General features: G+C 39.1%; 1 protein-coding gene across 2 annotated transcripts in view; it reads right to left on the bottom strand.

Annotated features, from left to right (window-relative positions):
- Positions 1–12,144: 12,144 nt before the first annotated feature.
- BNIP3 (BCL2 interacting protein 3) overlaps positions 12,145–13,622 on the bottom strand; it is a 123,140-nt gene continuing 121,662 nt past the window's right edge. For both annotated transcript variants that reach the window (XM_076202977.1, XM_076202976.1), the window contains exon 7: positions 12,145–13,549. In XM_076202977.1, the coding sequence (XP_076059092.1) occupies positions 13,492–13,549 (58 nt within the window). In that variant the 3' untranslated portion in view covers positions 12,145–13,491. The remainder of the gene's footprint in view (positions 13,550–13,622) is intronic.

Genomic DNA, 13,622 nt, shown 5'->3' with positions numbered 1-13,622 from the left:
GTTGGTTGTTAGATAAATTGAGTAAAAAAGTGTACCAGATTGATGGGAATAATTGTGAAGTAGTCTACCAGTAATGCAAAGAAAATAAAAATCATTGTGTGAATTATTTTTTCATAGAAGAATTTTGTCAAGTTTAAAGCATACAAACAAAAGACAACACAAATAATGATAATGTATATAAAGGAATATACACTTGATGTAAGAACCATAATATAAGATATAGAGTTTTATTAAAGGATGTAAAGAAGCTTTAAGCAGTGGTATATTATTGTCACAATAATTTTATTGCTGTAATATCACCTTTGGATAGCTTATTAATGTAAACAGTACCATGTACTTCTATTTCTACCTACAGAATTGTCACAACCAGTAGTCAAAAGGATTTAAGTGATATGCTGCATGATTTTGGGAATCGGTGTGACTTTGTATGATAGTTCTGATTAGTAAACTTTGTACAGACATAAGGAAATCTGACAATATGTGATAAACATGGGTGAAAGGAATAGGATGTTTATTCTGTGTTGATCCAATCCTAATTTAATCATATTTTGTTTATGAAGGATGTTTAATTAAATTCTTTCAAGATAACCCCAAATCTTTGAACAAATTTTGTCTTTTTTAATGCATCAAATAGTTACAACCTATTAAATTGTTACTGAGCCTGATTTGGAGACCACTTACTGCACCGTGTGGAAGTGGGGGTGTGGCAACCTAGGGAATATCTAGGTCAATGGGGAGGTTGATTCCTATAGTGATTTTCTGTCCTCTCCAGGATAGTGGTGCTGCCATTTGCAAGAACATTTTGATAGCATTACTTTCAGGTCTCCTTCCAGCACTAAAATAATACCAATGCAGAATAGGTCTGACCACAGAAACAAACTGCAAAAGATGTATTGCATCTGACCCAAGCAGTACAGTGAGGGACAGGGACAGGTGGTCTAATAGGATGTTCTTTTTTGTCTGTTATTTATATTCCTCAAGTGGATGAGGGAATAGGGTCACCCTATAATGAATCAGTGGGGGTACACCAGCTCTAGCTGTTATGCCATGCTATAGAGGTGTAGTCTTCCTGCATTGCTGTTGACCCCCTGTAATGAGGGACAGGGATAACATGTTATCCATGAGGTACTGAGATGGAAGGAATAATGAACAGGTATTTGGATAAGTGGATGTATGCTTTGACATAGTCACATATACACCCCCCCATATAAGGAAAAATAGATTTTGGGTATATGTAAGTATGTGTCTGGGAACTTTATCAAATGCTTTGTCTGCTGCCACAATAGCACTTCTTTCTGGTGGTGCTTTCTTGTTAAATCCCTCCAACACTTTTTGTGTAATGTTTGTGAGAAGTATGCTGGTGGAGTGGCCTTCCTTAAAGCCAGTTGGTTTGGGGAGGTAGGCTGTTCAATGCATTTCTCTCTGCAATTAATCTTTCCTTCAGCTTGGATATGATAGACAAGATTGGTCTGTAGTTAGGTCAGTGGATGAGGTAGCAGTAACCAGTCAGAGAAAGGTAAGTAAATAACACATTTCAAGAGGCTTTAAAAAAAGATAAAGAAAATGCAACTGAAGAAGGAAAATCAATTCCAACAATTAAGGACACCAGAAAGCTAATAAACATGGAAAACTGAGGGTGAAATACAATAACGGAACACAATTTATAAATGTGGAGAGCTATAAAAAACTTATACACCTCAAAATTACAACCACCCCAACCCGTGAAGGAGTTGAAGCAAATTGAGAAAATAGCTATTAAAATTTATGGACTTTTTCACCCTCATAAGTGAGGTAGCCAAGTCAAAGGCATGCACCCACTCCCATCCACCACCCCTGTTTTCCTCTTACCTTAGCTCCTCATGGATGAATGGTCATTCATTTCCTCCCCACTACATGGGTCAGAAGCAATGCAGCAAAACAGCTCATCCACAGCAGGGCCTCTTCACTGCCTTCATGCAGAAAACAGAGAAGATAGGGAGAAATCCCCTGTGGGCTGCTTCAAAATATCATCCTTACACAGCCATCCTCCACTCAACCCTGCCCTCTGCTCACTCCCTTCTTTCTTCAACAGACATTCCCCTCTTGTTCAAAGCCTTTTTCACCCCATCAATCTGTCACATCCTCAGTCAACTCCTCAAGTTCATTTCATCCACTTCTACTTTCCACCCCTCTTTTGCTAATCTTCACTCATTCTTTCCATGTAGTCAAACCATTCTGATAATCTTTCATAAGCCCTATCTGCCAGCTCCCTACCCACGCCTCCTCATTTCTCACTCTATCCAACCTTGTAACTCCTACAAAAAAAGATACCATCACCAAAAAAGCAATACCATATGATTAACACTTTTCAAAAAAAGTTTCAGACTCATTACTCCAGGAAATGGGAAAATAAGAAAAGAAATATGAAAAATCAAACTAGATACAGGTGCCACCCTTCTCTCCAACAAAAATGTAGAAAGAGCAATAATGAAACTGAAAATCTTCCATGGTGAAGGCCCAGATAAGATTTCAAACATTTCAAAAACCTTGGTCCAAAAGCAATAAAAGCTTTGATATTTTCAACTACAGGTACTCCTCGTTTAACGACCTACTCGGTTAGGGACGACGCGGAGTTACGACGGGCTTTATGACAGACGTTTAACTTAAATCTCCCGAAGTTACGACGTCGTGTACGATAATTAAGTTGGCTGAGGCAAATTTGTATGATGTTATAATTGAACTTGTACGGTGGATATTAGCTGTGAGGTAAAGTGTTCTGAAGCTTAGGTCTACATTACCATCCTGCAAGCTGCAAAAACTACCTGGGGTACAGTATATACCGGTAGTGGTAAATTTTTAGTTTCGACCATGGGCGCAATATAGCAATAGAAAATTAATTATTAATTTTGTAAATTATAATGTATCAAAGTAATATGCAATTTTGTGAGCGAAAAAAAAAGGTGCTAAAACAAATTTCGTAAGTAACGAAGTCATATCGGACGAATGGTACATCATGTTTGTTATGATAGATGCCGATGTCGAAGAAATGAAAGGATGATGAATTCGTCTAACCTAAACTAAACTAACCTAACCTGTGTTTGATAAATCATTACCTGCAAATTAAATGTCATCCGGCTCGTCATCGTTGTCGTCGTCGTGAGAGACGTTGGCAGACGACAAGATGGCGTCCCAACCCTATGCTACCGACTTCGTTCATTAGCATATTTTCTTGTAGCATGGTATTTTTTACTTTCATTTCTGCCCACAAAATTGCATATTGCATTGATACATTTAAATTTACAAAATTAATAATTAATTTTCTATTGCTATATTGTGCCCATGGTCGAAACTAAAAAAATACCCCGGTATTCAATATGGAATGTCAGCATAAGCGGATTTGGTCATATACGGTAATTTCAGGAACCTAACCACCGTAAATAAACAGTAAATAAAGCTTTAATGTACTGTATAAAAGAGGGAAAATACACAAAAATAAAGATACATGTATTGCTGGACATTGTACATACAGTACATGTACGTATATGTATACACTTTCGCTTAACGACCAATTCGGTTAACGACGGCGCGCTGGTCCCAATTGTCGTCGTTAAACGAGGAGTGGTTGTACTTCTGGTTGTACAATAAAATTCCTACAATCTGGAGAAAGGAACCACATAATAGCTACTGTGTATTAAAATCAAACCACCTGAAAACCCTGGATCCTACAGACCAGTCCCTCTACTATCCACCATATTCAAATGATGGAAAAAATTAACAGCAAAAGAAGCACAACTACCCACTTCCCCAAAGCAACTTAAATTCAAAGAGGACCACTCATCAGCATGCTGCTCACAAGCACCACCTAACAAGTGCTGGAAGGATTCCACAGGAAAGCGTCATCATAAAGAATGTTTATGGTAGCTATAGATAATATGCATTGACGTCACTAAGCCCCACCCAGAACACGTGACGTCACTAAGCCCCACCCAGAACACGCTCTCACGCAGCAATAATCACAACAACAGATAATCTACCCTCAAACAGACAACAAGCAAACGCACTCATACGTCATTTTGCACAGACGAGCCATCTTACATCTCACCCTGACGACCGACGCACCATTCGACGTAAGAAAGACTTCCCCACAGACTCAGACTATACACCCTTCATAGACAGTCAGACAAAACTCATAATGCATAATCTCAAGCACTCATCTGCCTGTGGCCCTGATAACATAAGCAACATCCACCTAAAACACATTGGACCACAAGGTATACACGCACTCACAAACATTGCAAACTACAGCTATTCGCACAACACTATACCCGACATCTGGAAGCATGGTAAAGTAATCACCATTCCAGAACCCAACAAAGACCCAACAATCCCAACATCACGCCGCCCAATCGCACTTCTCTGCACCCCCTCTAGAGTCATTGAACGCCTAGTGCTTAAACTTGTCACACCATATATTCCCCTTGCTGACTCACAACACGGTTTTAGGCCACTACACTCCACAAACACTCTTCTGACAAACCTCGCACAAAGAATTTTGGATGGCATCAATTCAGATGGGCCCCACCACAGAACACTTCTTATAGCATTGGACATTAGTAAAGCTTTTGATGCTATCCCCCGCCACAACCTAACAAATGAAATATATAACACAGACATGCACAATAACGCCAAAGGATGGCTGGCCAATTATCTGGCAGGCAGGAATGCTCATGTGTCATATAATGGCCAATCATCGCACATCAGAGGCATTAAGAACGGAGTGCCACAGGGCTCGGTTCTGTCCCCCCACATTATTTAATCTATACATGCATGACTTGCCCATGCCAGACACCTCAGAAATACAAATCTCTTCCTACGCAGACGACATAGCAATCGCATGCACACATCGTAACGCAGACGGAGCTGCGGAAATGATCCAGCCTTGCCTTGACACACTCAACACATGGTTCATCACAGGCAGACTCAGGGTAGCTCCAACCAAATCTACAGCAGCACTTCTCACCAACTGGACAAAAGAACACAAATACATACATCGTCTCTACATCAACAACACTCTAATACCACACACAAACACACCGAAAATTCTTGGTGTAACATACGATACATCCATGTCTTTCAAACAACACCTCACAAACATAAAAAACAAATGCACACCTAGACTTAACGCACTTAAGTCAATCACTGGAACAACATTTGGACAAAACAAAGAAACTAATATAACAATATACAAACAATGCATACGCTCAGTGATGAATTATGCGAGTCCTGCATGGGCTCCTAATCTCAGTGAGACACACCACAACACCCTTCAAATCATACAAAACAAAGCCCTAAAAACAATTACAGGCTGCACAAATACATCACCTATAGACCATTTACACCATGAAACAAAAGTCCTCAAAGTCAAGGACCACCTCGACATGAGAGGCACACAAACACTTGCTGCAGCCACCACAAACACATCACACCCGCTACACTACATAGCAGAGCACCCACACACACCAAGAAACATTAAAACTACACCCAAAGACCTTTATTACGCACAGATACTCTCTTCTCTTCCTCCACAACCACCAAATACCAGCCTCCGGAAACATATTCATAATCATATCACTCACCGCTCCATTAACACACTGAAAGACAACACACTGCTGCATGCCGGACCCCCTGATGTCCACCCTTCTGAATCCTCTCTCCCACGAAAGGACAGAGTCCACTTGGCCAGACTGCGATGCGGTCACCACCCAGCACTTCTAAGCTACCAGAAGAGGCTGGACGACCGTGTTGTGAACAGCTGCCCAGGATGTAACACTTCACCCCATACCATACAACACATAATGGAAGACTGCATTATACACAATCATGCACGCAAACAACACAACATACGCTCTATAAAGGATTTGTGGGAAAACCCAGTTTCGGCTGTGGCCTTCCTTGGGGAGACGGGACTGCTCGGACAGACAGTCTAGGGAACGACAACAACAACAACAACAACACGTGAGCCAGACCCTCTGGCCATGTCAAGATGTAAATACACACTGTACATGCACACACATTACCCTCATTTACAATGGCAAAAGCTGCTGGTGATTTTTCATTATCAGACTATGTCCTTAAAACATTAAAGTCAATTTCTGTAGCAGAGTACTGTGAAAATTGAAGAAATAGGGAATACAGACTCTTATAATATACTGAAGCACAAGTGGAAAGACACTACAAGTCTGCTAGGTGGTGATCTTTCAGACATATGTCAGTGATATATACCAGTATTTGATAAACTTCAAAAGTAGATATAATCACAATACTTTAAGAGCCTATAGAAGTCTTGAAGCATACAAGTATTTTGTTGCTGGAAGGGTCAATGAGCTACTTATCACAGACATCAATCAAGGGAATGTTTCCACGGTGTGCATCATCACAGCTAAGGCAAGATAATTCATATGTAGTGTGGCTGTTTAATGTAGTATCTGTATCAGTGGTTCTTAACCACTTCAGTATGAGTTATCACACTACTCCCATTATAAAATATGAAGTCACTGCTGTATTACTCATTCTCTCTTACTCTGAGTAATAAACACAGAAAATGTGATTAAACCAGTTCACAGAATACAGGAGTAACTCATGTGCAACTACAATAGAAAAATATATATATAATCAAGACACCGACACTAGCATCCTTGTGTACTCACTCACGCCTCATGATGCCTACGTAGGCGTCATCTTACCGAAGTGGTTAAACTCTTTTATACTGTTAACCACACAAAGTTATATACCTCTGTGGTGACCCCAGGTAGTGCTATGAAAAATCACCTTGTCTTGGGTACAACTTGAATAATTTTGACTATTAGTATACCAACCTCTATTAGATTTTTATTTTATTGGTATAGGTTAAGATGGTTTGGCCATGTGAAGAGAATCTTGAGGTCTGGAGTGAGAGGAGAGATGTTTAGCATGATTAGTTTCTTTCAGTGGGAAATGTTCAACACCAATGGAGTGATGGTAGTCAGTCAGTCAACAAAAAATTCAGTAATGCCAGAGAAGGGAATTTATCTCTACCAAAAGAGAAATCATATTTGTAATAAAAAAGAAGTGATAGTAGGAAGTGGTAGTGATAAATTATTACATACCAAACGCTTTTTCCCCTTACAAGGGAGGTAGCCAAAAACAAAGGGATAAAATCCACTACAACCCATTCCATCCCCACATACTTTACTCCCATTCACTCCCTTCCCTCCCTCTCATCTTGGCTTCTCCTGGATGATGTGTCATCCCTGCATCTCACCCACTACCCTGGGTCAGAAGCAGTGTCACAAAACACAGCACATCCACAGCAAGGCTGCTTCATTTAATCAGTGACTCCTCCTCTGTCCCCTCATACAGAAAAAGAGAAGATGGAGAGAAATCCCTTCCTCTGGGCTGTGTCAAATTATTTTTCACACATGCTCCCTCACCCACCCGCTCTCTTTCACATATCACAGTATCACCCATACACAACCATTTTTCATTTATGCCTATCTTCTGTCTTCTCCCATCCTTCCTCAACAGACATTCCCTTCTTTCCCAGTGGCCTTTTTACCCCATCTATCCATCTCATCTTTGGTTGTTCCCTCATGTTCACTCCTTCCACATCTCTTTTACTAATCTTTCTTCACTCATTCTTTCCATTTGTCCAAACCATCCCAATAATCTCTCTCATCAACCCTATCTTCCAACTCCCTTTCCACCCCTGTTCTCCTCCTCATTTCATTTCTCACTCTATCCAGCCTAGTAACCCAGGCACCTCATCTCAAACACATTCAAACTCCTCTCATGTGTTCCATGTTTCTGTCCCACACAGTGCAGTCGGCACACTTACTCCTTCATACAATCTCCTCTTAGCATCCATTCCCAAAAGTCTATTTCTCATAACACTTTCTAATCCCCCAAGGCATTTACTTGCTTCTCTCACTCTACATTCTACCTACACTCCTCTCTTTCCTGCCACATTCGCATCTAAATATTTAAAACTGTCCACTTCCTCCCATCTCTCCCCCTTAATACTCACTTCCAGTCTGCTGCCACTTTCTCTCCTTGTACATCTCATCACCTTCCTGATACATACATATACCAAGGCTTTTTCCCCCTTACAAGGGAGGTAGCCAAAAAGGGAAAGGCATAAAATCATTTCCACCCATTCCATCCCTGAATACACTCCACACCCCTCCATCCTCCCTCATATCTGATCACCTTCCTGATAACATTATCATTTAAAACAAAATTTCTTTCTCTTAATTCTTGACACTCTATTTGTAATGTACCATTCACTTTTTTTTTCATAGTCTAACATGCCAGAAGTAATACTCAGTGTACCACTATCACTTACTGATTTGTATTTCATTATCTTCGTAGACACTGTTTTCTTTTTCATCTGTACTTGTGGGTACAGAAAGGTCTATTAACCCTGTTGCTGCTTCATGCCTTGCCTTGTCTTCTTTCAATTTAGTAGACTGCTACCATCTATTGAATCTCTTAAATGATTTTTCACCTTTTGTTTTTGAGGTGATGGAAAGGAGACCATTGATGGAACAGTCTGGAGATCTGGGGTTGTCTGACTTTTTACCCGGAAATTAAGTGTACTTAGTTTGTAGTATACCTTCTTACAAGATTTTTTCCCCTTCTTTTTTACTAACTCCTAAGTTATTAGGTCTTGCTGTGGGAGGGGTGGTGAATGACAGTGGAGTATGTAGGGATAAAATGGGTGGGAGAGGATTTATGCTCTTTGACTTTGGCTACTTGTAGGGGGAAAAAGCCCTTGGTATGTATGTATGTATGTATGTATGTATGTATGTATGTATGTATGTATGTATGTATGTATGTATGTATGTATTTTTTTATGTATGTATTTATTTATATATATATATATATATATATATATATATATATATGCATCTACCAACTCCTTCTTGATTGACAGAAAAAATCCAGTCCAAACTAATGTGAACAGACAATGCCTAAAAAATGTTGACCATGCCCCAGTATAAAACTTATTATTCTTTACCTCTCCATTGTTTCCTAAGGTAAAAATTGATGGGTATAGCAAAGAAATGTGCAAACTCTTATATTTTGTCTTGTTCAATTACCTCAATGGGTGATACCCATTCGTTCAGCAGTGGACACAACTCGGGTTAGGCTTGTTGAATGTTACCAAGATAGGGATGTGTTCATGATTTGTTTAGATTAGTTGTGTTTAGGTTAGTTTTGTTGTGGTTGGGTTGTAAGGTAAGCTGTGGTTAGATTGGGTTAGTTGTGGTTAGATTGAGTTAGTTGTGGTTAGGTTAGATAAGGTGTGTAGAGAGTACATTGGTTGTGATTAGGTTATACAGTGAGCCCTCCTTATATGGTAATTCTTTATCTGGTAAATTCACAGTTACGGTATTTGGTAATTACTACCCTCAATTCTATTTACGGTAAGAAAAATTCAGATACGGTATCTGCTAGATATTTTGAAAAGAAAGAGCAGGGAGAAGGAACATCTGCCATATCCTATTATTACATGTTGTAATGGGTTCGGTATATGGTAATTTCAATTTGCGGTAAGGTTTTCAGGAACGCATATGTACCGTATAACGAGGACTTACTGTATTAGGTATGGTTGGGTTTTATTAGGTGTAGTTAGATTAGCTTTTGTTGAAGTGAAATTGAAGTTTTCTAGGCATGAACTGACAGTTACAATGTACTGCACATAGTGTGGCAGGCCAGGTGAGATGGGCACTCCATTTCTCTATAGTGTATGGACATCAACGTTTATTTTAAAGCATTTACCGAGGCAACACTGGAATTTTCATATTGGTAAACCCAGTCTCAGGGTATCATATAAGTACATTTGGCAAATTTTAACTCCAACCTTCAAAGCATTGTTAATAGTTAAATGCAATAGATAGAATATTTTTAAAACTTACCTGATATGAAATGCGCACTGCACAGTCTCATGATTTGAAGGCTGCCAGACCTTGGACCGTGAGCCAACTGCTGCTCACTTGACAGCAGTTATCCACAATTCTCTGTGATTTTTTGGCCGCCTCAAGCTCACTTTTCTTTGATGTGGACTTTATATGAAATCTGTAGAATGAGACATTGTTTCTATCGTGCTTAGTTGAACAGCCAAAAGCACAGCACCACTTAACAATCCTTGTGGTGTTCGTGGTTGCCATGGCCAGCCCAGCAGTTTGTTATTGTTTATATGGGATGGTGACATCACATGTATACCATCTATAGAAAAAGGTAGTTCCTTATAGGATATGTAACCCCAACCATCCAATCCTTATCTCGTCTTCAGATGGTGTATGCATTATTCCACAGCTGTGGATCAATATCCTTTGGAAGCTGTCTCTATGAAGTCCAAAACTATCCTGTTCACAAATATTCAAATTTGATTAATTTCCAACTTAAATGAAAGTGATAGTTGCATAAATTACTTATTCCTCACTGCTCCCTGCATTGTCACTTTTTTCGTTTTAAAAATCCACATGAAAACTTACTTTTCTCATTCATATCTTTGGCTTCCTGTACAAATTCCCTTATCTCTCCCAACCCTTACATAGGGTGTTATTACCTGCCAACTTCCAATACATGGTAACTAATACATTTACTGTAGCTTTATACTTATATTAAGCCATCTCTCATGTACCAATCCAACCTAAATGCATCTTTGCTCTCATCTATCTTTACCAGGAAATTTATAACAAAATTTCCTTAGACCACAATTCATGATCTCAACATTTCCAAGAAATAGGATCCTTTACCCAGCAACAACAATGACAATTGAAATCATTCACTGTATCCCAAACAAGATTCCCCCCCTCCCCCTTGTGTGTGTGCATGTTTACCTAGTTGTAGTGTACTCTTTTCCTTCATTTATCAGATCTTTGCTTGTATTTTCTCTATAGGTTTTGCTTGGGTTATAATTTAATTCAACTTGTTCCACAATTCTACAGTTGTATGTGGAAAGCTACTTCCTGACATAATTTAAACAAGTTACTTTTTTACTTAGTTTTTTACTATAACCTCTTGTTAATCTTTCTTCTTGTGCCAGTATTCTTTTTGGCACACTTTCTCAAAACTTGTATCCAGTTTAAAGATAGTTATCATGTTGCCTCTCTGCTCCTCCTAAGTGGGAAGTCCTAGTTTCTTCAATCTTCATATATATTGACATTTAGACCAGGTAGATCTTGGTTGCCACCTTTGTATTCTATTTTTCAGACATCTTTCTTTAAGTATGATGACCTACTGCATATTCCAGTCTGGGCTGTGTGCGTGTATGTTGAATTTATGGGTACATTAATTCTGATTACTCCCTGGTACTGGGATGACCTGTCATCCACAAGGAGCTAAGATGAGAGGAAGGTAAGGGTGGTGGATGGGAGTGGAATGAGTGGGAGTGGGTACATAGCTTTTGACTTGGCCGTTTCCCTTATAAGGGAGAAAAAGCCCTTGGTATAGAGAGACTTCAGATTTTGTTTCAGAAGAGACATCTTGTTAGTCAAGTGTAATGCAAAACCTCAGGTTTTCTCCCACTTGCTCATCCTCTTTGATGAGGAATATTTTCCAACCTTTTATGAAATATCTTTTGTTTGTCCAATTAGGAGAGAATATTAGAAAATACTTGTTGATCACTTGATGGAACATAAAATATTGTAGGATTCAGTCATGAGATAATAAAAAGGTTAAGTTTTCAATAAAAAAAAATGAGGGACAGTAGAAGTTAAAAATGGATAAGCATTCTCTTGTGGGTATGGACTAGTCTCCAGTCACAAAACGGTGTGATTCAGGGCAATAGGAGTGTCACAGAATCCCCTTGGGTATTGACTTCACAAACCTTATGCAGTCAGCATCTCTAGATACTGACAAAGAAGGGGAGTCACCAATTAAATGAAGTGGCCTTGCTGTGTCTTCCTGCATTACTTCTGACCCAGGGAAGTGGGCTGGAGATAGGGATGACCCTTCATCCACAGAGTTATGATGGAGAGAAATAAGGGTGGTGGATGGAAGTGGGTGCATGCCTTTTGACTTGGCTACCTCCAGTATAAGGGGAAAAAAACATTGGTGTATAGATAGATATAGTATCTCCAGACAGAGGCCCAATTCACACAGGACAATATAAAGACAGAGTGTTGGTCATTTTGTATTTAGCAAGTACTGCAGTAGCCAGCGTTACAAAAATCTATAAAGCTTAAGTATGATTTTAATACTCTTGTTTTATATAGACAAAACACCAAAAGTTTATGAAAGAGAACCTTAGCATAATTTTTTTTTTCCATTTTCAAACATCATATATATATTTTTTCTTTGTAAGTTATCACAGGAATATTTTACACAAGATACATTACAATGGAACAATGCTGAAGATGGGAACACATTGGTAGTAACACCCACCAGACCTCTACAATTCATTCCTGTACTTCACCATACCTCAGCCCACAAATTTGGCAAATTCCACACCTTAAGCTCTAGATAGATGGCAATGACAACTATAATAGATAGTAAGAAGGAAAAGTAAACAATGGTTTGCTTGCTGGTGTCCAATCCTGCAGTCTTCCAATACAAGCAATGATCTGGTGTGTTGGCATGCAAAACATGTAGTCTAAAATCCTCAAAACACTGAGGAACTGAACACCTCTTTGGCAAATAATGCCAACACCAGGACACACATGACTTGCCACTAGTACAAGTACTAGATAAACACGTACTCAACATACACAATAGTAGGTGAACAGTTGTGCTGAACACCAACATTCACACCTTTGCTGAAAAGATCATGGTGTCCGCTGATCTTGTCATTCACTAAGTAACATGTTCGTAATATATAGAAACTAATAAAACTAATACAAACTGTTCCTTTTGTAGTAAAAAATAAAATATGAGGGATCAGCTTTAAAGATGAAGTATCTTGAGCTGTAACCAAGTTGTGCAACTTGATAAAATTAAAACCTTTCCTTGACTTTCAGCCTGAGAAAAAAATTCTGAAGAGTTTTTCCGTACTAAATCAAAATAAAGTTCACTGAACACTTGCTGCATACTAAACCAAGCTATCCACTGGAAGTGTGGAAGAGTGAGGTGGGCAGTAAGGTCCCTACACTGCAGATCTAAGATGGGTGGTAGTTGTGGTCCTGTACCTGTTCCTTCTGACTAGAGATTGCCAAGGGAGCCAATCTTTTATTTTCTAAAGCAAGGCCTGTGTCTTGCTTCACTATCTGTAGTCCAAAGAACCCTAAATTTTACATTAAATAACTACAAGGAGGATTATTACAAAATGCAATTCCTGCAACTTTACAATTCTGTCCTAACTCTGTGATTGGAAAACTATTTCATTTTCAAACATGAAGGACTGAAAGACATTATCTGACACTACACAAGCCAAAACCCAGTGATTCTATTCATAAAGGAATCCACTAAGTCTTCACTTAACAAAAAAGGTGTTCTCATGTAGAGCAATGACATCTTCATCCTCACAACCAATCAGTTAATTGGTAAAGTACTAACAGTTACAGTTCCTGACCGCTTCGATAACCAGATTCTGTTGGGGGAGAGAGAAAAATATCAAATAAATTAATGTTACTTACAAAGGATTACAAAGGCGGAGCATGCCG

This window comes from Oratosquilla oratoria, chromosome 19 (assembly GCF_046742065.1).
Source record: "Oratosquilla oratoria isolate Oo_2021 chromosome 19, ASM4674206v1, whole genome shotgun sequence".
Taxonomy (NCBI): Eukaryota; Metazoa; Arthropoda; class Malacostraca; order Stomatopoda; family Squillidae; genus Oratosquilla; species Oratosquilla oratoria.
This window is presented reverse-complemented; position numbering and strand designations above follow the sequence as displayed.